At 51.7% G+C, this 23,107-nt stretch overlaps 3 protein-coding genes across 10 annotated transcripts in view, besides 3 other annotated features; all 3 read left to right on the top strand.

Moving 5' to 3' along the window:
* The window catches only part of Oga (O-GlcNAcase), a 33,390-nt gene extending 27,588 nt beyond the window's left edge, over window positions 1-5,802 (top strand). For both annotated transcript variants that reach the window (NR_151594.1, NM_023799.4), the window contains 2 exons: window positions 1,291-1,450; window positions 3,777-5,802. Coding sequence is in view for 1 of the 2 variants with exons in the window: in NM_023799.4 (NP_076288.1) it covers window positions 1,291-1,450; window positions 3,777-3,913 (297 nt within the window). In the remaining variant the exon portion in view is untranslated. The remainder of the gene's footprint in view (window positions 1-1,290; window positions 1,451-3,776) is intronic.
* Window positions 5,803-6,491: 689 nt separating this feature from the next.
* Window positions 6,492-8,323, top strand: Npm3 (nucleoplasmin 3). Its single transcript, NM_008723.2, has 6 exons — window positions 6,492-6,618; window positions 6,915-7,000; window positions 7,188-7,307; window positions 7,418-7,511; window positions 7,777-7,893; window positions 8,006-8,323. The coding sequence occupies exons 1-5, from the start codon at window positions 6,501-6,503 to the stop codon at window positions 7,884-7,886; spliced, it is 528 nt and encodes a 175-aa protein (NP_032749.1). The 5' UTR covers window positions 6,492-6,500; the 3' UTR covers window positions 7,887-7,893; window positions 8,006-8,323.
* Window positions 8,324-13,115: 4,792 nt separating this feature from the next.
* Window positions 13,116-19,566, top strand: Fgf8 (fibroblast growth factor 8). 7 transcript variants are annotated; one of them, XM_006526668.4, is made up of 6 exons: window positions 13,116-13,404; window positions 13,505-13,541; window positions 14,060-14,146; window positions 14,411-14,558; window positions 17,833-17,939; window positions 18,777-19,259. In XM_006526668.4, exons 1-6 carry the CDS (start codon window positions 13,373-13,375, stop codon window positions 19,065-19,067), a joined length of 702 nt encoding a protein of 233 aa, XP_006526731.1. In that variant the 5' UTR covers window positions 13,116-13,372; the 3' UTR covers window positions 19,068-19,259. The 7 variants fall into 7 exon arrangements, with proteins under 7 accessions (XP_006526731.1, NP_001366068.1, NP_001366069.1 ...); NM_001379139.1 differs by having other exon boundaries at window positions 13,163-13,404; window positions 13,505-13,733; window positions 18,777-19,566; NM_001166361.1 differs by having other exon boundaries at window positions 13,173-13,404; window positions 14,378-14,558.
* Window positions 14,406-16,060: an enhancer, noted in NCBI's record as "CR1 enhancer". NCBI's record gives its function as "enhancer in forebrain, midbrain, hindbrain, and neural tube" and the evidence as "EXISTENCE:transgenic organism evidence [ECO:0001131][PMID:16397882]".
* Window positions 14,828-15,593: an enhancer, noted in NCBI's record as "PstI/XhoI 0.8kb fragment". NCBI's record gives the evidence for it as "EXISTENCE:reporter gene assay evidence [ECO:0000049][PMID:10026229]".
* Window positions 20,160-22,603: an enhancer, noted in NCBI's record as "CR2 fragment used in the CR2-hsp68::lacZ transgene". NCBI's record gives its function as "activates a minimal Hsp68 promoter in the isthmus organizer and tailbud of transgenic mouse brain" and the evidence as "EXISTENCE:transgenic organism evidence [ECO:0001131][PMID:16397882]".

Raw genomic sequence — 23,107 nt, 5'->3', positions numbered from 1 at the left:
CAACGTTTCTCAAGCTTAAGAAACTGCTGCTGGTGCATTGTCAATAACCAAATTCTAAACTATCCACCAGCTTTCCTACTAACATTCTTCATTCTAGTGCCTAGTTCAGAGTACACCATGAATATTTGTCTCTTTTCTTGGAAATGGGTTTATTATGTTGTCTTGCCCTGGCTGACCCTGACCCTTACGCCCTCAGGAGCTCCCTGTCCTCTGGACAACTGACTCAGATTTTCTTTCTTTTTTTTTAAGTTTGTTTTTTCATTCTGGATTTTTCAAGACAGGGTCTCACTATGTAGTGCTGCCTGTCCTGGGAGTAACTGGCATTGTGCTCACAGAGAGTCACATGCCTCTGCCTCCTAGGTGCTGGGATTACAGGTGTATATCCTCATCCTGGCTCTTAGATTTTTATTTTCAAGTCTGTATATTGCTGAGGATGGAATCTACAGCTTCACACATGCAAGCACGTGTTCTGTTGCTGCCTTTAGATTGGCTTTCTTGTCTTCTGAGATGGAATCTCCCTGAGTAACCCAGCATTCATGGAACATATGATGGCCGACCAGGCTGTCTTTAAACCTACAGGAATCTGGGGGATGCAGGCATGAAGAACCATTACGGGTTAAACAAGCCATTTTTAAAAGTAATTTATATTTGTATGTGTCTGTATGAGTGTACACATGTATAACTCTCTGCATACGTGGAGGCCTGAACTGTGCATTCAGAGAGTATCCTCTGTCACTCTGCATATTCTGAGGCAAGGTTGAACCTAAAGTTCACAGTCTTTTAGATAGTTGGAAGCCAGCAAGCCTCAGCAGCCCTGTATCTAGCCTCTCCAAAGCAGGGTTAGAGGCGTGTGGCATCTTCCCTGTAGGTGCTGGGGTCCTGAAGTACAGGCCTCATAACTGTGCAGTAAGTGTTGATAACTGCTGGCATCGACCCCTTATTGGTTGGTAACTTGGTGTGTTTGGGGGGTTGTTTGTCTATGTCTGTGTGTTCTTTCATTTTTTGTAGCTAGGGTTTTACTGTTTATCTGTAGGTGATCTGGAATTCACTGTGTATACGAGGCTAGCCTTGAATTCAAGAGAGCTCTGTCTGCCTCCGACTCCTGATTAGTGGGGTTAAAGGTGATGCACCACCATACCTGGCCATAAGTAACACCTTGTAGAATTGTAAGCTAACTCATTCTCAAAACTGGAAAAGTTGCTAAATATTGCTTTGCTTTTCCTGAGTTCTACAATACTGATGCATGAAAGAAATTTCTAAGTATAAAAGCTTCTAATATTTCTTTTGCAGAAAATAATGTTGAGTTTCCATGAAGAGCAGGAGGTGTTGCCAGAAACTTTCCTTGCCAACTTCCCTTCTCTGATAAAAATGGATATTCATAAAAAAGTGACTGACCCGAGTGTTGCCAAAAGCATGATGGCTTGCCTCCTGTCTTCACTGAAGGCCAATGGTGAGCACAAGTTGTGGGGCCGTATCATTTGGCTAGACTTTATTATTATGTGTGTGCGCATGTATGTATATGGGTGTGCAAATGTGCAGGACGTGAGGGGATTGATTGCTTTTACATGTCGGTCTTGGGGATCAGACTCGGGTCGGCAGGCTTAGTAGCTGGTTCATTTACTCACTGACCCATCCCACCAGCCCCATACCTTTTAAAGCGTTTAATTTAGTTTTGGCCTTTTGCATGCAACAAGGTCTTGTATGTGTTCACTCAGTCTGGCATAGTCTTCTGTTAGAGCTTCCTGAGTGCTAAGATTACCTGTGCTACCGACCGGCCTTGGGATTGAAAATGAAATAGAATTGAGTCTGGTCACTCTCAATCCTGACTCAAGTGTTACAGCACTAGTATGCGTGTGACAGGCCAGCTGGGGACGAGGATGACAGTGACACTGCGTAAGAGAAGAAGGTTATTGGGTGGGCCCTTGCTTCTCAGAGGCAAGCCTGATGACCTGAATTGGATCCCGGGTTCACGTTGACATGGAGGATGGGAGCTGAATGGACAGAGTTGTTGCTATTTGACGCTCACTCCTGGCCTGAGCTCGGTCTCCAGAGGAACCAGTGCCACAGGCTTGGCCTTGCCTCCATATATGCTGTGGCTCTGTCGGTTTTTTTGTTTGTTTTGTTTAAGTTACTTCCCCCTCCCTCCCTTTATAGGATGTAGGGATGGGTGTGTGTGTTGGGGTGTGTGTGGAGTGTGGTGTGGCATCTCTATTGCCCAGATTACCCTCAGGTTCTTGGGCTCAAGCTATCTTCCTGCCTTGTCCACTTAAGTGGATCGGGTCTGCACCTACCGTGTCTGGCTTGTTACTTATTTACTTTGAATTAACTGGCGTAAAGAGTTCAGTGTGCATTGATCCTTGAAAAAATGCTGCTCTTTTATAATATGAACACTAATTTTGAACTTCACTTGAATGAGAAACATGAGATAGTTTGGTTTGTTCAGAAGCCCATAAGTGGTTGAAGATTAAATTAACATAATGAAACTTTGTGCAACTTCTGTTGTATTACTTAAATGGAGTCTTCAGAAATTCCTTGTTTCACCATTAATACTGTGGGGGTGAAATCTATCTATATAGGGCAAGATGATGTTTTAGGCTCTAAGTACCACAGGTATTTCTTGAATATATTTTTTTAGGCAGCCCTTTAAAAAAATGTAAGAACACATTTTAAGACTGAACATTGTAGTACACATAATCTCAGAGTGTGAGAATCTGAGGTAAAAGGGTTATAACAGGCCTAGCCCAAGCTACATGGTGAGAATCTAACTCAACAGAGTTTATTGGCCTTTAGCTGGTAGAAACGCGAGTAGTTTGTCAGCCATTTTCAGAGTTCTTTTTTTGTTTTTGTTTTTTCGAGACAGGGTTTCTCTGTATAGCCCTGGCTGTCCTGGAACTCACTTTGTAGACCAGGCTGGCCTCGAACTCAGAAATCTGCCTGCCTCTGCCTCCCGAGTGCTGGGATTAAAGGCGTGCGCTACCACGCCTGGCAAGAGTTCTAGTTTTGTAGCTCAGGGTAAAACACTTAGATGCACAAAGCACTGCCTGCCCAATCCCAGATTGTTCCTGCCTTTTAGACCAGCCTTTTTTCCCCTCCCATCGTTCTTTTTTCTTTTGGCTTGTTTTTTTGTTTTTGTTTTGTTTTCAAGACAGTTTCTCTGTGTAGCCCTGGGTATTCTGGAACTCAAAAGTTGCACCTGCCTCTGCCTCCTGAGCACTGGGACTAAGGGGGCATGCAGAGCTGCCACTACCCACTAAGACTTTTCTTTCATGGGAAGAATTTTACTCACTCATTGTTGGCTAAGTATTAAGAATTGTAATGCAAGGGCTGCAGAGATGGCCCAGCGGTTACGAGCGCTGCTCTTCCAGAGGATCTGAGTTCAGTTCCCAGCAACTACATGGTGGCTCACAACCATCTGTAATGGGGTCTGATGCCCTCTTGTGGTGTGTCTGAGGACAGCTACACTGTACTCATATATATAAAATAAATCTTAAATATATTTTTAAAGTTAGGTATTTTTTAAATCAAAGTCAACCTGATTTAGTGAGTTCTAGGCCAGCCAGGACTATAGAGTGAGACCCTTTCTCAAAAGCAAAAACAAAAAAGACTTTAAAAAGTTGTCAGTCTGCGAATATAGCTCAGAGTTCCCCATTATGTACCCCGTTAATAAAAGTTATAATATGAAATTTAGGAATAGATAAAGCTGTTACCTGTATTAAACACGGTTCAAATCTATATGATACACTTACTTACATTTAAAACATTTGTTTTATTTCTAGGCTCCCGGGGGGCTTTCTGTGAAGTAAGACCAGATGATAAAAGGATTCTGGAATTTTACAGCAAGTTAGGCTGTTTTGAAATTGCAAAAATGGAAGGATTTCCAAAGGATGTGGTTATACTTGGTCGAAGCCTGTGACACTTGTTGGTACTGTGAACTGTCCAAAAGTCCCTTAACTCCGCCTTGTGGTTGGTGGTTGAGGTCTTCACACAGTTCAGTGTCTGGAGCTGGAGCGGCAGCAGATCAGCCAGTTGACTTGGAAACAAAGATGACTGTAAAGCGCACCCATCACCTTCTCAGATGCTCACTGGTTGGGAGAAGATAGTATTGCTGCATACCCCGTGCAGCTTGTGGTGTGCTCCTCTTTGGGTCTTGTGTTAGGGTCAGGGCCTCTTACGTGGGGCTCTCTAGGGAGAGATTCTTAAATAAATGGAGTCAGCACTATTTTCTGCATCCAGTGTGGTTGCATTTCTCACCTAAGAGCAACGAAGTTCACTCTCTTTACTCTCCTTGGTGTGCTGGATGAAATGTCTCTGTTCTTTGGAGACATGGCTGGAATGAGAAATTTAGTGAGTTTCAATTTGGGCAATTTTTCTGCTTTTTGTAAAGTTCTGGGCAACTGTCTCCTGTAACTGTTGGTTCAGGCCATTGAGCTTTGTTAGGGACAAATGTGCATTTGTTTGTGGCCAAGGCCTAAATTGACAAACTTGTAAATCTCTGTATATAGATTAGCTGTAACCCGACTGTTCTTTGTTTACTGTTTTATATATTATGGGGTTTTTTTTTCCTTTGAAAATGAAAGGTGTTGGTTTAGGATGGCACTTTGAATTATGTAAATCAGTGAATGGTAGATTTCCTTTACATCTGTCCTTTTCTTCCTAATAGTTTTTATTTTTGAAGTGCCTCCCACATAGGGTTAGGCCATGACTATTTAGGGTATGAGCACCTAACTTCTTATGACTCAGATATGTTGGGAAGTGCAGTAACTCCTGGGAATTAACCTTAATAGCAGATCCGCATGTGAAATGTTCTGACATTGTTAAGTAAGGGTAAGGGGACTGACCAGTGGTCTCCTTTGTCCTTGAACAGTTGTCATTTAATCGCAAAGACCTGTTAACTACTGGTTTAATCGAATCAGTCCTTAATTCTTGCATGTTTGTATCTAATTTTTAAAAGAAAGAATAAGTATATGTTAACAATATGTATACTTTTTCTTTTAATCAGAGATTCTGAAAACTTCATGTTATTTTAATTTAGATTTGGTGAATTTAAGGGTTTTGAGCATGAAGCTGGCACATAGTGTCTGCAGGATTATTATTCTTTAATCATGGCTAGCTATCTAGTAACGTCATAGATTTTCAACAGTCTTTTGTTACCTTGCTTTCCTCCAGTTCTACATAGCTTTTGAACTTTGAGCTGAGGGGGGAGAGAGAAGAGGGAGCTTGAAACATTTTCCTTTCTAGAACTCCAGTGTGAGCTTGTGAGGTAGTCTTTTAGCACTATATAGAGTGGACCCAGGGAGGCCCAAGAACCAGAGGCCCAAGAGTGTGCTGAAATGTGCCGCCTCCTTAGGGTGCGAACCTTTGCGATAGGATGTGCTGTGAAACCTAAGTCAAGGTTGGTTTTGAAGGCTGGGGTGAGGGGCAAAATTGTTACTAGATATTAAGACCGTTTAATGTTCCTTAGCGTTCTGAATCCATCTCATGCCTCAGTGAGAATTACAAGGTTTTATTCAGAGCGTTTCAGAGTTTCATACGGAATCAGGAATTGAACAAGTTGCTTTTTGTTTAATGTTGGCTTTCAATAATCACATGGGATGATCTTCTGGACATAAGTGAAAACATGTCCAGGTCTCTACTGTCATTGCTGTAGGATAAAGTGCTCTGCCATCTTCCATGGTTATGAATATTTATTAATGTTGGAATAACATTTCATTGTTTAGATCACAGCTCAGTTCCTATAGAAAACGAACTGTAAACCTATCTGCAGACCATGCAAGAGGCACAATAAAACTTGAAGTGAATGTGTGCTGTGCTGCTTTTTCTCTGGGTTCTCCCTTTTTTTCCCTCACATCTCTTGATCCCTTAGGTATCCGAAGCTATTTCAGTGTAGGCTGGATTGAAGACAGCCCTGCCCTCCTGCCTTCCACAGCAAAGATTTTTCTCAGAAAAGTACATTTGTTTTTGTTTTTAAGTAAGTTGCTCTGTTTACTACAGGTAAAATTTGTGTGAAGTTGGGGGGGGTGTCACAGAGTTCCTCACTGGAACATGGCTTCATTTCCTTAGATAAAGGAATTTTGGTGGTGGAGGGGGGGGGTGGGTCGCCTAAAGAGGAGGCTGTACTATGAACAGTAGTTGATCTCCACATCTGAGTTTAGGTCTTGGCTGTCAAGCCTCCAGCATGATCAGGAAGCGGGGGGGGGGGGGGGGGGGGGGGGGGTGTGAGTAAAAATGGCTGCTCCGTACCCCAAGTTTACTGAAAAAGGAGATACGAAAGGTTTACACTAACATCTGTATGTATATATCCCCGGGTTGGAAGAAGGGGCTTCAGTGAGTGGACGCTAACTTTAAGCCCTCGTGGAGATTTCTTCTGGGGCCTTGTTACCTGTCCTCGTGGAAGAGGCGACGACTGCTCCTCCCTGCTTCGTGTGGCGAGCGCGGCTCCTTTAATGGGCGGGACCGGAACTGGCTGAGGCGGGGGGCGGGGCGCTCACGGCCGTTTCAGCATGGCGGCCGGCGCGGCGGCTGCTTTAGCGTTCTTGAACCAAGAGAGCCGAGCCCGAGCTGGGGGCGTCGGGGGCCTGAGGGTCCCGGCCCCGGTCACAATGGACAGTTTCTTCTTCGGTATTGAACGCGGGAGTGGCAGAGTGGTACGGGGCGGGTGAGGCGTGGCCGAGGAAGGCGGCCGGGCGCCGCTGTGGCCGGGCGCAGCTGTGGGCCGAGGGCTCCTCGCTCGCTCGCCCTAACCGGTTCTTCCCGAGTGGGATGCCCGTCCACGTGTTCTGGGCGAGCAAGCGGCCGGTTCCCCCCCCGCCGCCGCGGCACATGGCCGGGTGGAGGGGACAGCGGAGTTTGTGGAGCGTCCTCGCGCGCTGTCCCCTCCACGCGTGTACCCAGGCGACACTCGCTGGCTCTTGCAGGTTGTGAGCTCTCCGGCCACACCCGCTCCTTCACTTTCAAGGTTGAGGAGGAGGATGACACGGAGCACGTGCTGGCGTTGAACATGGTAAGGGGCCGCAGAGGGAGTTGGAGATGCGGGGGGCTAGCCGACACTCCGCCTGTCGCCCCTCTCCTCCACCCTCTGGTCCCCGCATCCGGTGCCACTGGGACTAGGCCGATTTTGGGGTAAGACGCCTTGGCTTTGGTGTCAGCCCTCCCTCACTTGAGACGCTGAGGTTCTGCCTGCCTTTCAGCTGTGCCTTACCGAGGGGGCCACGGACGAGTGTAATGTGGTGGAAGTTGTGGCCCGGGATCACGACAATCAGGAGATTGCAGTTCCTGTGGCCAACCTCAGGTTGTCTTGCCAGCCCATGGTGAGTTGGAGCCGTTCATTCCTCTCGGAGTCTGGTGGGACTGAGAACTTCGGTATTGATCTCCAAGTGGGTGGGCCAGCACGGCTCAGCCCGTCATTCTTGTCTTCCAGCTCAGTGTGGATGATTTCCAACTCCAACCACCTGTCACCTTCCGCCTGAAGTCCGGTTCTGGCCCAGTTCGGATCACTGGCCGGCATCAGATCGGTGAGAAGAGTGGGCCCTCTCCACTCCCGACTTACCCCAGTCTCATCTCCTAGTGTGTCCTGCATCTCAGGCTATGGTTCCAGTATTCTGTGCCTCCCACTGCCTCCTTCAGGCCTGGGAACTTGCTGTACCCTGCCTGCCCCAGGGGTCCAACTCCAGCGAGGTGGGTGGGCTCTTTTCCATCTAGACTTGGGGACTCTGGGAGATGAGGTTCCCTGTCAGCCTAGCAGCTGAATGAGTGGCTCTATCCTTGTGTATCCACCAGTTTGTATAAACAACGACCTTTCTGAAGAAGAAAGTGATGATGAGAGCGAAGAAGATGAAATTAAGCTGTGTGGCATCCTTCCTGCCAAGAAGCACAGGGGCAGGCCTTAGCCCCCTGGTGAGTGTGTGGGTGGAGGGTGGGGTCGGTTGGTGGGATTCCCGAAGGATCTGGGAAGTTTAGGGGCAGCAGGTGAGGAGGAAGACTCTGACTTCATTCTTGCTTTTCTCAGATCAGGTAACTGCTTGCTACAGGTGCCATGCTCCGTATGTTCCTGGACAAGTTCAAGAATGGTTTTCTCGATGAAGAGAATAGGGGGTGGGAGGGAGGGATGGACTGTGGTTCCTGAGGCTTCCCTTTTCTATTGGGGTGGGACAACCTTTGAACACCTCTTCTGACCCACCTAACCCAGATTCAGTCCCCAGCACTGCAAAAAAAAAAACAAAAAACAAAAAACAAAAGAACATGAAGTTCAGAACACATTTTTAACACTTTGTACTTTTTTTGATAAATATCTAAATAAAGTGGTGTACGGTTGGTTGTTTTGCAATCCTTGTGTGGCTTTTTCAATGCTGAGATGACATTTCCCCAGGGACCACCAGGTGGCACTGTGGCCGCACAAAGGTTGACCTAGCTCTTGAGTTGGTGAGATGTGGGATCCGATTCCCCAGGGCTTTGGGCCCAAAGCAGGCCTAAGTTCCTCGGCCTTGCTTGCAGAGGGGACCTCTCATTCCAGCCTGTTCCATGTTCCTGCAAGTGGGGGAGGGCCGTCACAGGAGGTTATCAGCTTCCAAACAAGGGGTCTGGGCCTCTGTCAGCACTCAGGCTGATGGGCAGGGGGACAGATAAGTGGACTTAAGAAACCTGAGGAATGCATCTCGAGCCCCATGAGGGGCTAGGCCCAGGGAGAGGGCCTGTGAGGGGTGGGGACCAGTCTCTGCTCCTTTGGTCTTTCGAGGTAGGTTCAGGGCCCTTAGAAACCTGATTCCCAGGGCCAGATGGAGGGAACTGGCCAGATTGGGTGACAGGGAAACCAGAATCCGGGTGGCCTGGCATATGGGGGCAGAAAGAGCCCCTGGGAATCAACCTCGGCTGAGGGGTTACCCCCCCTGCCCCCAGCACTCTGCCATACTGTCTTATCCCTAGACCGAGGTGGTTCTTGGGCCTGCCTACTGTTATGCCAGGAAGAGAAAAAGGGGTTGCTTGTGTGAGGACTGTGCACCCCCGGGGTCAGCAGTTCAGCAGTGTTGATGGGTTGGGATGGGTGGGGATCAGTGTCCTACAAACAAACAAAAGGTTACTTCCCCAGACAAGCTGAAGACTGACAGAGAACAGGGCCTGAGATTCAGGCCAATTCACACCAGCTGACCAACAAGTAGGGGGCTGGTTTGAGTTCAGGCCATTAACTTCAAGAGTGTCCCCTACAGTAGAGAAAGCGGTACCTAACCCAGGTGTGGTAGCACAGGAGACAAGAAAATCAGGAACTGGTATCCCGCTTGGGCTTCATGGGGTAGGGGTTCCTCCTGACTGTACAAGTGTTCCCCCATCTATGCGAGGAATTAGGGGTAAGTTTTCAGACTCCCTTTTTCTCAAGTGAAAGATGCCTGTCTGTGTTTCAGGGGTCAGGGTCGCGGGTGCCTTTTCTAGAGTCCCGGACCTTACCTCCAGGTGTTTCCACCACGGCCCTGGCTAGGAGCCATTAGCAGAGGATCGAATGGGAGGGGAAGGTGGAACTAGCGCCCTCTGGTGGGCGTGTTTAAAACTGCTCGTGGTCGTACAGCTCTATGTGGGTTCAATGATAGCTAAATTTAAGGCAGGATAGGAGGGAATAAGTCACTTAAGTTTTGAGTGCAAATGTGTTTTCGTTCACACGAAGCGCCCATGCTAGAGGAGAGGAGTTAGTTGGGGGCACTCACTTTTCCTGCCTCCTTTCGGCTCCTGCCGCCAACTCTTTCTCACGTGCGTGCGTTAAGTGCGGCCATCTCCGGAAACCTTCCAAACTCACTCGCCTAGCCCACGCTCATACTCCCCCACCATCAGTGTACCCCCTGTGACTCCACTGATCGCCCATTGTATTTCTGGCCTGTTTTCCTGGCGGGTGGACGTCGAGCACAGCCCTGCCCGCAGTGGGAGCCCAATCCACATTTGCCTTCTAGTTCAGGAGTTTTCCCCGGCCCCTTGCGGCGCCGTGCAGACAGACCTGGGAATTGTTTTTTCCTTCTTTCCAGATCACACCTTTTCGGGATAGCCCTTTTCTGCACTCTCGGCACACAACAGGAGTGCTGCCAATTATCTGGCCTCAGAGAACTTGTGCGATGTAGGCATATGATGGTGTCTGGACAATGCTGAAAGAAAAGCTACCCGATATGGGGTATGGGGACAGACACGAAGGACAGGACGGCAGCTTTCTGTCTTGGTTAGAAGCGGCTAACGCAGTTGCAGAGATTTGCATTTGAACCATCCTGACAGAGTCTGTGTCACTTTGAACGCTGGGCACTGGAGGCGCGCAAGGCTGTGACCTGCAGGCATGGTGGCCTGGGTGTGAATCTGAGGGGCGAGTTTGGGTCCCGGCGACCGCGTGTTTGCAGAGAGAGCCGTTTGTGTTGGCAAAGAGTGTGTGTTTGTGTTTGCAGGAGGGAGTGTGTGCATGTGTGTGTTTGTGTTTGCGGAGTGTGGGGGCGGCAGGGAAAGGTGGCCAGGCTGTCACTCAGAGATCAGGATGACAGGCGCTCCCTCATCTAGGCGAGGGAGCTCTGATTGCAGATTCGAGGAAACAAAATAGCAATTGTAATTACGGGGCTTTGATAAGATAAAGGAAGGAGGGAGCTGGCCGGGAGGCAGGCTAGCCAGGGAGGGAGGGAGAGCGGCCTGCGGGAGCCCGATGGCACATTTGCATCTGTCAGTCACCGCCTGCTCTGGGTGCCCACTGTGGGGGAGGCACATCTATCCTCGCCCCCCTCCCAAAGACAGGACATTTTGGGGAGACCAGAAGGATCCTGAAGAGCTAGGTGAAGCTCTTCTGAATCCATAGGAGTTTTCACATGTAAAAGAATTCTGTCTCTCAGAAGTGGGAAGCAGAGTTCAAATGTAGGAGTAAAACCTGGGAGACCTGGGACCTTTTGGGGGGTGGGGGGGGAGAGGCCGCGCTGGTGTCCACTGAGGGTGAGGGAGGTGATTCACAGATGGTGAATCAATAAGGTTCATCTCTGGAGGCTCCCTAACCCTGTTACAACTCAGGTGCTCGGCCCTACACACACACACACACACACACACACACACACACACACCACACCTGGGAGGAACTAAAACCCAGGATCTACTGACAGACTGCTTCCTGATCCCTACCTGTGTCTTGTGACTCAAACTTATTTTCAAAGTCTTGTGTCCATAGTGAAGAGAGGGCCCTTCCTTTTCCAGGGGAGCCCATCCTTCGCTTTCCATCTGTTTAGGCATTTACTCGTCGATACACTCAAGAATAAACACTCCTGAGTATCTCATATGCTCCACACATGAAGTAAATTCTGTGAGCAAACAGATATCACCTTTGTCAGCTTGAAGCAATGAAAAAAAAAAAAAAAAGACAAGTCATTCTAAAGGCCCCTCAGCAAGCACACAGAGAAAGCAAGGGGTTGGCCTTTGTCAACCCCTTGGACACTGGAGTCCGTCTACCCCATTTCCCCCTTCATGGGCCCACTCTCCAGTGGGACTGAAAAGAGCTATTGCCTGCCAAATCACTGACAGATAAAAGCTACCATCGGTTGGCAGGTGAAGCCACCAAAGGTGGAAGATAGTCTAATGGCTCAGTCAGGTGGCCCCCATCCATCCATCCAACACTACCTGCAGAGCTACAGCTCTGCCCTGAGCTTCAATCCTTGGGCCTGTAAGACAGATTCCTCCCTCACCTCCAGGTCTGGGTGGATCAAAACAGCGGGGAACAGAATTTGTGAGGAGACTCACCTATGAGCTCAGGAAGTCTACTCTGAGGAGGGCTGAGACTGTCTCCTTGGAACCAGTTCTTCTCTATATTGCTCAGCACTTGAAGGGCTGAGATGGACTCCCCTAACCATATATATATATATATATATATATATATATATATATATATATATTACTCCGTGTTTGCATTTGCAAGATGGGATGCATAAAAGGGGGGCGGCAGGCCGAACCGGATGGGGACTGACAAGGGCCTGCTTGCCTCTCTTTAGCCTACAAAGACTTTCTGGGGCCACCGCAAACCCCTAGTTCTACCCCGGAGGCACAGAGGATCAGTAGAGGGGAGGCTGTGGATGAAGGCAGAGCTGGGTGGTACATCCACGGAGCCACCTGGTCTTCAAAAATACCTGGCCTGGGAAATCTCTGTGCCTGCGGTAACAAAATAGTGGCTCAGGGTTCCCAGAAACCCTATGGAGAAAGCAATGGGGCGACGGGCTTGAAAAGGCTTACAGAAGTCTCTACCTTCTCACCAGCACCTCCCTCTTCCAAGTGACACAAGACACCAGGTACCTGCTCAAGGAAAACCTGGAACTCAGAAGGGGAAAGGCTAGGCAGCTTGGGTCCGTGTCCTGAATGTTGCTGAACGTAGTTATTTTTGCCCCTGCTAATTGCTCAGAAGCAGTGGCTGTGGGTCCTTCAGAGACCCCTGAGCTCTTACCACATAGACGCTTCAAGGTTTTTCTTAAGCTTTATAGACTAGTGCAGTTGGATGGACAGGAGCAAGGCTGAAGGTGATAATGGGGTGGCAAGGGGCATTTCTCCCTCCCAGAGCCTCTTTGGAGACTGTGAGACAGAAAACCAGCGGGGTTGGGTTTTTAGAAAGGTGAAGGCACCGGGTTCCAGTGGCGCCCAAGGGGACGCTCAGCACCGGGGCCCAGTTCACTGTTAGCTGCAGGCTCCCAAGAGGGGCGCGTGCGACCGCAGCACACATTAGGCGACCCAGAGACCTTCTAGGAGGCCAGAGATAAGCAGACCCGACCCTAAGCAGATCAACAGTCCTGCAGGACTCAAGTGTACGGGACCCCACTAAACATGTTGTCCCAGACGCCCCCCAATCCCTGGACGATCCCGCCCCCGGAACGCTGGAAGAGACAGGCAAGGGTAGTGGGAGGCGCCCACACCAGCCGCCCCCGCCCCTCCCGCGGGTCCCTAGACCCCTCCCCTGGGCCAGACCCCCCAATCCCTGCTCTGCCCGCCGCCCCGCCCCCGGCCGCCCCGCCCCCGCCCCGGGCGGCGACCCGGCCCCAGCGCCCAGCCGGGGGTGCGGGCTCCGGCCGCCCGCCCCGCGCTCCCCCCTCGCGGCCGGTGCGGCGCCCCCCGCCCCTGCCCTCCCCCTCCCTTCCCACCTCCCCACCCACCCCACAGGCCCGTTACCCTCCCGCCTGCTCGGGCTCCTGAGCAGCCAGCGGCCACCGGCTCCAGCAGCGGCTCAGAGGGGTTCGGCGCGCGCGGCGAGCACGACATTCCACGAGCCGCGTCGGGATAGCCGCTGGCCTCCCGCACCCCGACCTCCCTCAGCCTCCGCACCTTCGGCTTGTCCCCCCGCGGCCTCCAGTGGGACGGCGTGACCCCGCTCGGGCTCTCAGTGCTCCCGGGGCCGCGCGCCATGGGCAGCCCCCGCTCCGCGCTGAGCTGCCTGTGAGTACCGCGGTCGCCCCCGCGTCCCCGTCGGCCAGCGCCCGCCGAGCCCTCTCCGCTCACCCCGCGCCTCTTTCCTGCCCGCTTTTGTCTCCCACAGGCTGTTGCACTTGCTGGTTCTCTGCCTCCAAGCCCAGGTAAGGAGCGCTGCGCAGAAGCGGGGGCCGGGCGCGGGGAACCCAGCTGACACTCTCGGGCAGGGACACGAGGACCGACCCTTCGGCCAGCGCAGCAGGGCTGGAAAGAACTTTACAAATCCAGCCCCAAACTACCCCGAGGAGGGATCTAAGGAACAGAGAGACAGTGTCCTGCCTAAAGTCACACAGCGAGTGAGTGGAGAGACTAGAACCCAAGGGTCTTGAGCCCAGCGACTGGCCAGTTCGGGTGGATGGGAAGGCTACCTGTAGCCACACCTGGCCTCCTAGGAAGGCGGGAGCTGGAGTCAGCGGGTGTTCCTTGTCAAGGGTAGTTGGGATGTAGTTGCAGCGAATATCCTCGCCGCTGCTCTCTGGGGAGACCTGTGGCCGGTTTGGGCCAACGATCGTGTTAACCTAGGCCCTTTGCATTCTCAACATTTGCTCCGTAAATTTGTCTTTATAAATGTCACGGGTCGGGTAGCGTTGCCTCGCTACTTAAAAGCACCCTGCTCCTCTAGGAAGGCCCGGGCGGGGGGCCTGCGCTGGGCAGGGAGCCCACTTCCCTGCTCCGAGCTGGCCGGGAGCCCCAGGGTGTTTCCCAACAGGTGGGTCCAGACTCCCTCATTCCCGGGTTCATCCATCCATCCTGGGCTGGGTCTGCGCGACTTCCCCGAGGGGGTTGGTGGCCTGAGCCGGCATGTTGTGGGGATGCCCCCAGTCCCCGCTGGCTGCCTGGCGCGGCGGGAGGCGGGTACAAGGGCAATGGGGACCAACTCGGGGCCCCTGGGCGGAGTAGCGTTATAATGGCGTGCTGTGTATTTTTCAATTTCCTAAAGGTAACTGTTCAGTCCTCACCTAATTTTACACAGCATGTGAGGGAGCAGAGCCTGGTGACGGATCAGCTCAGCCGCCGCCTCATCCGGACCTACCAGCTCTACAGCCGCACCAGCGGGAAGCACGTGCAGGTCCTGGCCAACAAGCGCATCAACGCCATGGCAGAAGACGGAGACCCCTTCGGTAAGGTGCATTCCCGGACCCTGGAGAGGAGAGGTAGCTTGGACCTCGCCGCCCCTTGCCAGCCCCAGCTGCATCAGCCAGAAAGGCCTGCGGGCTCTCCACCTGAGAAGGGAAGGAGTTAAGACGAAAAGGTGCCTTGGGGTCAGCTGGAGAGAATAGTGGGGAAGGGACCCTGGGGAGGACGAGGCCAACAGGTGCCCTCTCTTCCCTGCTCCGCAAATGAATGAATCCAGGAGTCTCCCTTACAATCTTCACACACCTCTACCCGGCTGCAGGTGGAGGCAGAGGGTTCAGAGGAGAGGCCCAAATTTAAGGGGAGTTCTTGAAAGAGGATATGTCGCCAGGGCCCACAAAAGGAGAGTGGGAAAAAGAAAGTAGAGAAATCCCCCAGTTCGCCCAGTTTGAAAAAGGGACAGAACTGCTAACTGATCAGAAGGGTCAATTGCACAGGGAGACTCGGCCTGCAAGTTAGACTCCGGGCTCCACTGTGGATACCCCAGGGGACTGAGTCGGCTGGCGGCTTCCCGCAGGGCTGCTGAGTACAGGGAGCTACTGGGGCAGGGGCTGAGAACTGATTGATTTCTACAACATTCAATATTCTTGTCTTGAAATGGGGCCAATTTCCAGACTCCTTGGATGTACCACAAGGAAGCCAAACCCTCAGGGTGGCTGGTGTTGTTTTTAGAGAGTGGGATATTGTAAGTTTAAAAACCTTTAAATAATGACCAACTTAAGCGAGCATGAAAGGAGAAAGGAAAACTCTATTAAAATGTAATAAAAAGGTGAGGCATTTTAAGAGCTAAGAAGAAAAATGGAGAATGATATAAAACAGAAAAAGAACCAGGCGTTTTCTTTTTCAGATGTAGAGTTTGAAAGGAGTTGCAAGTCTGTAAATGTTAAAAAGAGAGAGAGAGAGAGGCTCAGGATTGTTCTCTGCGAATCTCTGGAGAGACCCCCGCGTCTGGCAGAGCGATTAAAACTATTCTTACTTTCACCTTTTTTAACGTTTCCTGAATACTTTCTCCTCTTCTCGAGCCAGTTTGGGGGATCGAGTATGTCTCGCTGCATTTTTTTTTCAGCATCGACATAGCTGACTTCCCTTCAAAGCTAGAGGAGGAGACATAATTTTCCTGGGATAAATCTGTCACTGGGGTGGAAGAATAGGTTCGAAAATGTTAAGCTTTCCAAAAGCCTGCTTGGGAAAGTCTCTGTAAACTACACGGCCAGGCTCCCCTGATCGATCCGAGGAGACCAGAGGGGGGGACTCTTTGGGTGGGGGTGGGGGCAGCCTGCCTGGTGGCCGAGCTCCCCCCGCTGGGCTGGCAGAGCTGGCCTTCAGGCCCTTTGTCCCTCCAAATTGGCTGCTTGCTGCCCTTCTCGGCTTCCCAACAAGAAAAAGGAAAGAATGCCGAGCTCCTCCAGAGTTTACTCTACTGGAGCAAATGGCCTAGCATCCTTGGGTTTTGGGGTGGGAAGGAGAAACTAGGCTGGCAGTGATGATCTTCAGGCATTAGCGGGGTCAGATGCCCACTTACTCTCTTCAGACCCAGAGGAGGCTCTCAGGATTCCTTGGTCTCTGCCTGAAGGGCAGAAATTTGAGTCTGGGGCTCCAAAAAGCCCATAAAAGAGGCATTAAGGCATATGGACTGAAGAGAGCAGAGGAGAGGTCCCAATTGCTGTGTTAGGACCCCAAAAATGGGCAGAGGTATTCATTCTGCAATATGACACTTGGCTGCAATCCCCAGAGCAGGGTCCTATAAGCCCCCTCTAGCCGGCATCCTTCTATGGCCATGAAGCAATTGCTTCTTGCTCTACAAAGCAGGCATGAGAGGAATGAACAGTTTGCCTGGAGAGGTGGTCAGGAGGAGAGGTATACAGTTGTACCTCCCAGCTGACTTGGGGACAGACTGAGGACTTCAGCTTCTGGGTTGCACTTTTGTGTCTCAGTGAAATAGGCGGTCAGAGGCGAGGCAGTGAGGACTTCACTGATGGCCCTGGTACCCCTTTTACCCCTGGTATTGGTTATCTATAGAGAGAGCCACATGTCAAGATAGAATTGCTTTCTCAAGGAGGAAAGAGTCTGGGCTTTGTAGTGGGGCAGGCAGGAGATCCAGTCTCTTCTGCCCTGTCATCTAATTCAGCTCTCTCTCTCTTCTGGGGAACAGCCTCTAAGAGAGCAATTATATAAAGAGGTGGTCAGGACCCGCTTCTGGGGCGAGTTGGCTGTCCTATGCGAACAGGAAGTAGAGGAGGGCACAGCCCAAGCTTATACCACCTTTGAAAGCTCTGGCCAGTGCCTGAGAAACCCTGCTATAAGGGAGGCGAAGGAGAGAAGACGATGAGTTGTTGGAGACTGTGTGTTGGAGCTGGACTCTGAAGATTGGGAAGCAGGGAGAGGGATCAGAGTCTGGTTCCAGAAAAGGCCGTGTGCTAAAGTCAGCGCGTAGGGAGAAACACCCTCTTCCTCCTCGTCTCTGATTCTCTTATTTTAAATTATATATGTGGTGTGTGTGCGCTAGTATGTGCGTGCATGCTCGTACAGGTGCCCACAGAGGGTATTTGATCCCTTAGAAATGGAGTTTCAGGCAGTTGTGAACCACCCTATGCAGGTCCTGAAAACTGAACGCTGGTCCTCTCTACAGGAGCAGTATGCTGAGCCATTTCTCCAACCCCGCTCTGTCACTTCTTGCAGAACAGGGCTGCCTAAGGGGAGAAGGCTGGCCGGGGCTGGTAATTAGAACTGCCTGGGCAGGGACAGAGCAGGATATTTTTTTACCTTTAGCTTCATGATAGGAGGTCACCACTGTTCCCGGATGTCCTTAATGGTCTGTGGGGTAGGAGCTCACGATAGTCTAAGTTGGAAAGCTATTCAGAGATCTCTCCAATAGCTATGGAATCTACACAGCTTAAATTTTACTTGGCACCTTGACCTTAAAAAACCAAACCAAATGCTTCTGGCATGAGAAGGGGTCTAAGGGAACAGAGATTTGATGCAGCCAAACATTTCTCTGAAACTTATCCTGTAAACTGTCATTTGTCTCAGAATTTTTATAAGCCCAGAGGTGGAGTCTCAGGTCCTGAAAAGAGAGTGGTCTTTCTTAGGGCTATCCAACCCATCCGCAAATGAGCTGGGCTGCAGCCTGTGCTTTCTGCTCCTTCCCCCTGGAGCAACTGTACCAGGGATAGGACACATCCTTGGACCCCACTGAGGTAAAGCTGTAGAACATAGAGGCCACAGATGTACTGACTGTCCATCCCATAACTTCCCTGACAGCGAAGCTCATTGTGGAGACCGATACTTTTGGAAGCAGAGTCCGAGTTCGCGGCGCAGAGACAGGTCTCTACATCTGCATGAACAAGAAGGGGAAGCTAATTGCCAAGGTGAGCTCCAGGAGGGAAGTGGGCCTTGAGAGGTGGTGTGGACTGCCTGAGCCTCTCTTGTACACTTTAATCCCAAGAAGGTGGGTGGAGAGGCACGGTACCTTGGTTACCGCAGGGCTTGCCCAATGATTAGATGGAGGAATAAGAGAAAGAAACAACCAGAGAGAGTAAAACCTATGAAGATGAAGGCTAGGGAAGGGGTTGGGGGTGGTGATGGCAAATTCCATATATCTTTTTAACAAATCGCCAAATTGCTTTGCTATTATGTCCAATTACATGGTACCAGCATTTGGAATGTTCAGTAAGCCGCAGGCCCAGCCCCTCGGCCTAGCTCTGAAATGGCCCCATTAGTCACGGCTCCTCTCGAGTCTCGAGCGCCTCACTTCCTAGGCTTCTGGGCTTGGGCCTCAGAGTGCCTTCTAGGCTTCCCCTCCCCCGCAGAGGGTGTCTGTCCTGGGAGCTGATCCTAAATCCAGAGATGCTGGAGGGTTGGGGGTGGGGGGGCAGGTGGAGAAACTCCCGGAGCCCAGGCCAGACTGGTGGGCAGTAGGCCAGAACAGGCAGGCTTTGGGCCCCTCTGCTTCGGGCCCAGCCCCTCCGTGGAGAGCCATGTGTCACTGCTGCCCAGGAGGACAGGAAGTTGCCGGGTGGGCTGTGGGTTTGTGAGGGATTAGAGAGCGGGTGCCCGGGTAGGGGGTGGGGCCGGGCTCAGGCTCCCCTCGCCATCTGCTGGGGTGCCCACCTGCTGTCTGGGGCCGCTGGCCCTCTGCCTCACAAGGAGGGAGGCTCCATAACACCTCGTCTGCCCCCCTCACCTCTACTCCCAACTACCTGCAGAGCAACGGCAAAGGCAAGGACTGCGTATTCACAGAGATCGTGCTGGAGAACAACTACACGGCGCTGCAGAACGCCAAGTACGAGGGCTGGTACATGGCCTTTACCCGCAAGGGCCGGCCCCGCAAGGGCTCCAAGACGCGCCAGCATCAGCGCGAGGTGCACTTCATGAAGCGCCTGCCGCGGGGCCACCACACCACCGAGCAGAGCCTGCGCTTCGAGTTCCTCAACTACCCGCCCTTCACGCGCAGCCTGCGCGGCAGCCAGAGGACTTGGGCCCCGGAGCCCCGATAGGCGCTCGCCCAGCTCCTCCCCACCCAGCCGGCCGAGGAATCCAGCGGGAGCTCGGCGGCACAGCAAAGGGGAGGGGCTGGGGAGCTGCCTTCTAGTTGTGCATATTGTTTGCTGTTGGGTTTTTTTGTTTTTTGTTTTTTGTTTTTGTTTTTTGTTTTTTAAACAAAAGAGAGGCTCTATTTTTGTATTCCACTGGCTGTGGTGTCTGTCTTCTTAGCTCTCAGGAAAAGCCCACTAGTGACCTAAGACTGGGTTCCTCTGGGGTTCCCTGGGGTGGAGGGCTCTCTGGTCTGTTCTCCTGAAATCCCAGGATTGGCAGGGTACCTGGCCAGGCCAACCAGGGCCACTCTGTACCCCCGGCAGGGGGAGAGAGAGAGAGAGAGAGAGAGAGAGAGAGAGAGAGATATTAGGCCTAGGTCAGTCCTTTAGGGGAGTGGGTGTCAGTGAAGGTGGCTGTGTACCAGTTACTATTAAATGACTGAATTTAACTTGCATATTAGAAATGTGTGCTGGAGATTGAGTCCTGCCCCTTCCCATGGTGCTGTCCCAACTACAGGTCCAAGGCCACCCCCCATCTAAGGACCTGCTTTGCCAGCTTTCTTTATTCCAATGAAAGGGTTTTGTGGGGAAGATGGGTAGGCAGACAGAAAGATTCTGAGCTGGCCTTGGGTCTCAGATGGGGATCACCTTGTTCTGCTAACACTTTCCAAGCCCAAGGCTTGAATGAAGAACACACTGGAGCCCTCTGTGGGTGACAGGCTGGGATCTCTTTTGGCTCTGTAGGTCTAATCCGGATGGGTAACAGGACAGAGACCATAGGGCTGATTAGAATCTATAGAATCTAACTTCAAAAGCTGAAGAGCAATTGCCCAGTGTCCAAAGGTTTGGGGGTGGGTCTAGGCTGGTTGACACGGTGCTGAGTCAACTTTGCCATGACTATGAACAGAAAGTGCCAGGCTCGTGTGCTCCTGAAAAACTGAAGGCACTGTTGTCCTTGAAGAGGCCAACCTGGGGGACCTGGGCCTTCAGGAGAAAGAGCTAGGCCTATATAGGCAAGAGTGGAAGAGAGGCTTATGGGATGAATACCATAGCCATACCTGTGCTCAGAGCTGGCCCACTCTTCACTGCAGGCCTTCCATGCTGGCTGTTCCTGCAGCCCAGCTACTAGGACAATCTGGAAACTTCTTCCTTGTAGGCCTTTTTGGCACCTCTCTTGGCATGGGTTGAGGCAGCCAAAGGCTTCCTAGCCATGGGGGCATTCCAGAGCTGTTCTAGCCCAAGGCTCAGGCTCAGCCTTTCCAGGTTGATCAGGATTACCAAGGCTCAGTGGAAAGCCTGAAGCAAGAGGCTGGGCATCCTCAGGCCCTGTCTACTCATCCCAGGGCCTCTGGGTAGAGTGTAGCTCTTCAGGTGCGGGGACACGGGGGACACGGGGTTGGGGTCTGGGGAAGGGGCTTCAGCTAGCTGTCTTCCAGATTACCCAGTACCCAGTGCCTTGTCCTCTGCTCCCCTCCCCCTTTAATTAATTCTGGGTGAGCAGCCTGGCTTTATTGTGCGAGGAGCTGGGGTCTCACTGTGGGAAAAGTCACACCTTCTGAGCAGCTTCTGATGCCATGCAAATGAAGAGACCGTCCAGGAAACGCTTTCATCTGCACGGTCGCCTGTCCAGCCCCCAGCCCAGTAATTACCCACATGTCATTTGTTTGAGAGCAATTCCTGGGGAAAGCCACAGGGTGGGAGGGAGTGGGGGGGGGGGGGTGTGATGGAATGTCAGGCTCTTTGCCTGTGATCCTGGCTACAAAGTGAGGCCTGGCTGGGCCAAAGCTGTGCTGGGAACATCCGAGTCTTCAGAGGTACCTGGAATTGGGGTATGGTCACATATAGGTAGGAGAGGTGAGCAGAAGAGAGGGTCAGACCTGCCTTCTACAAAGGGAAGAGATGCCCTACAGGGCAGAGGCCAGCGAGGTGGGCAGGAGGGTGGGAATCTGCCTGAGGCTTTGGGAAGGAGCACATTCGAGTAGGCCTCCGGGCCAGGGACCCATGGGAGCCGAGCAGAGAGCAGTAGGGCCGGAGCACCCAGCAATTTGTTTATCTTTGAGTTGCTGCCTCCACAGAGCCCTCACTAATGGGGTTTTACAGCCCACTCAAGCTGCAACTGGCCAAGAATCAATCATTACCGTACTTAGTGGTTTGATAGTTAACAGCCTGAACTGAAGCCAAACTGGTTGTTAACTGTGATAACAACTGATTTCAAGGGGTTATTGCCGGCCCAATATGCTTAGCCATTTATTTTGGGGAAAACAAGCAGGGAGCTGTGGCAAGGCCCAGAAAAGGGAGGAGGACTGGGCTTCTCCTCAGCCAAAAGGCAGACCACTCTATCCCTGGGTCAGCTAGACAAGCTGCCTCGGGCTCTCTCCCTTCTGTCCTTACCAAGTCCTGCTTGGATTCTTCTTTCTTGCTTGGCCATTTTCTATCAAATGGTGTCTGGTGGAGCCTGGGGCTGGCATCAGCTTCATTGTGTGGCCTCCAAGCCTTGAACTCCTCCTCCAAAGTGCCTCTCAGACATTGTGTCTCTAGTGCGCTCTCGTGACGCCCTCACAGGGAGAAGCCCAGCTCAGTGGTCAGGCCTCTCCTCAGCAGGTTGGGCTAGACCCTTGCTCATCCTGACCCTGGGATGCCCAGAGCCATGCTAAGTCTGAATCAAAAACTTGCATTTCATTTCAAAGCCACCAAAGACCCAACACAGGTCTTGGCTGGAAGGAATGAAGAAATGAGCGAGGGCTCTCTTCTCCCACAGCTCCTGTCCACCCACCCTGCTCTCTGTGACACTGTGACACTGCCCAGGCTTGAACACCGCTGTGCAAAGGACCTCGCTCTCTCCAGATGGATAACCGGTGGCTCAGAAGTCAAAGCTAAAATATTTCCAGGTCTAGGCTGCCTCTTGAGGACTGTAGGTCTCACCCTGATACTGTTCATTAATTCAATAAATATTTACTGAGTGCCTGACTCTGTTCTGGGCAGATGAGACAGAGCAGGAAGTTTTTTTAAAAAACCCTGAAATCCCCATTGTTTTCTGCTCAGCTGCTTGAGGGAGGCAGGAGGGGGCACAACCAACGGGACAGAGCGTATCAGACACAGCGTCAGAGACAGCAATGAGTGTGAAGGGTGTCGGCTGGCGTAAACAGCGTGATCACAGCGTGATCAAAGAAGGCCTCACTGAGAGCTTCGTGTTTGAACAGACACCTGTTGGGGCGAGGCTCTCAGATTGGGGGGCAGGAGGCACCCAGGTAGAGGAACAGCTAGCTCAAAAACTAGAGGGGACTAGAGAGATCAGTGGGGCTGGAACAAAGGTTAGGGGAGACCTCCAGAGCTGGGGCCGAGGAGTGTGTTCAGGGGGCTGGAATAGCAAGTTGATAACCACATGATGGCGAGGAACCCAGCGGAGGGCAGATCATACAGGGGCCACTTTGGCTTAGCCTTGCGGAGGTGAGGTGGCACCCCATTGTGAGGTTACAACAGCACAGCGACGTGATGTGAAGGCAGGGATGTGAAGATTGCCCTGGCTGCTGTGTGTTAAGTAGAGAGACTGTGGGGGGCAAGGGAGACAGTTACAAAGCGACAGAGAGAAGCTAAGTGATTGATAATAGTGGATTGGGAGAGGTGAGAAGCGATTGGAATTTGCTGGTTTTTTTTTTTTGTTTTTTGTTTTTTTGTCTTTTTTGGGGGGGGAGGGGCAGGTAGCTACTGCAGGGTCTGCAGGTGGGTTTGGCTTTGGTTTGGGTAGGAAGAGAAGGTGGCTAGGGATGCCTGGAACTGATGAGCAACTGAAAGTGCCCACCAGGGAGCTGCTGAGGTGGTTTGCAGAGAAGGTTCCAGGTGAGGGCTGGTTTACAGGGAGGCTCCGGAGTTTGAGTTTGGACGTGTGACGTTTAGGGAGCCTTCTTGCATCTGAAATTCCAGGGTGAGGTCTCAGTCTTGTGCTATAATAGGAGTGTTGAACACACAGCTCAGAGCCAGGAGACAGAATGGAGTCCCAAGGC

Source organism: Mus musculus, chromosome 19 (genome assembly GCF_000001635.26).
Source record: "Mus musculus strain C57BL/6J chromosome 19, GRCm38.p6 C57BL/6J".
Classification (NCBI taxonomy): Eukaryota; Metazoa; Chordata; class Mammalia; order Rodentia; family Muridae; genus Mus; species Mus musculus.
This window is presented reverse-complemented; position numbering and strand designations above follow the sequence as displayed.

Excerpts from the sequence above, each read along its gene's own strand:
- Npm3 (NM_008723.2), top strand. The coding sequence starts at position 6,501 with ATGGCGGCCGGCGCGGCGGCTGCTTTAGCGTTCTTGAACCAAGAGAGC. Across the intron at positions 7,308-7,417 it reads GGTTGTCTTGCCAGCCCATG|CTCAGTGTGGATGATTTCCA; the intron begins GTGAGTTGGAGC and ends CTTGTCTTCCAG. Across the intron at positions 7,512-7,776 it reads CACTGGCCGGCATCAGATCG|TTTGTATAAACAACGACCTT; the intron begins GTGAGAAGAGTG and ends TGTATCCACCAG.
- Fgf8 (NM_001379139.1), top strand. The coding sequence starts at position 13,373 with ATGGGCAGCCCCCGCTCCGCGCTGAGCTGCCT. Across the intron at positions 13,405-13,504 it reads CGCTCCGCGCTGAGCTGCCT|GCTGTTGCACTTGCTGGTTC; the intron begins GTGAGTACCGCG and ends TGTCTCCCACAG. Across the intron at positions 13,734-14,059 it reads TGCCTAAAGTCACACAGCGA|GAAGGCCCGGGCGGGGGGCC; the intron begins GTGAGTGGAGAG and ends CTGCTCCTCTAG.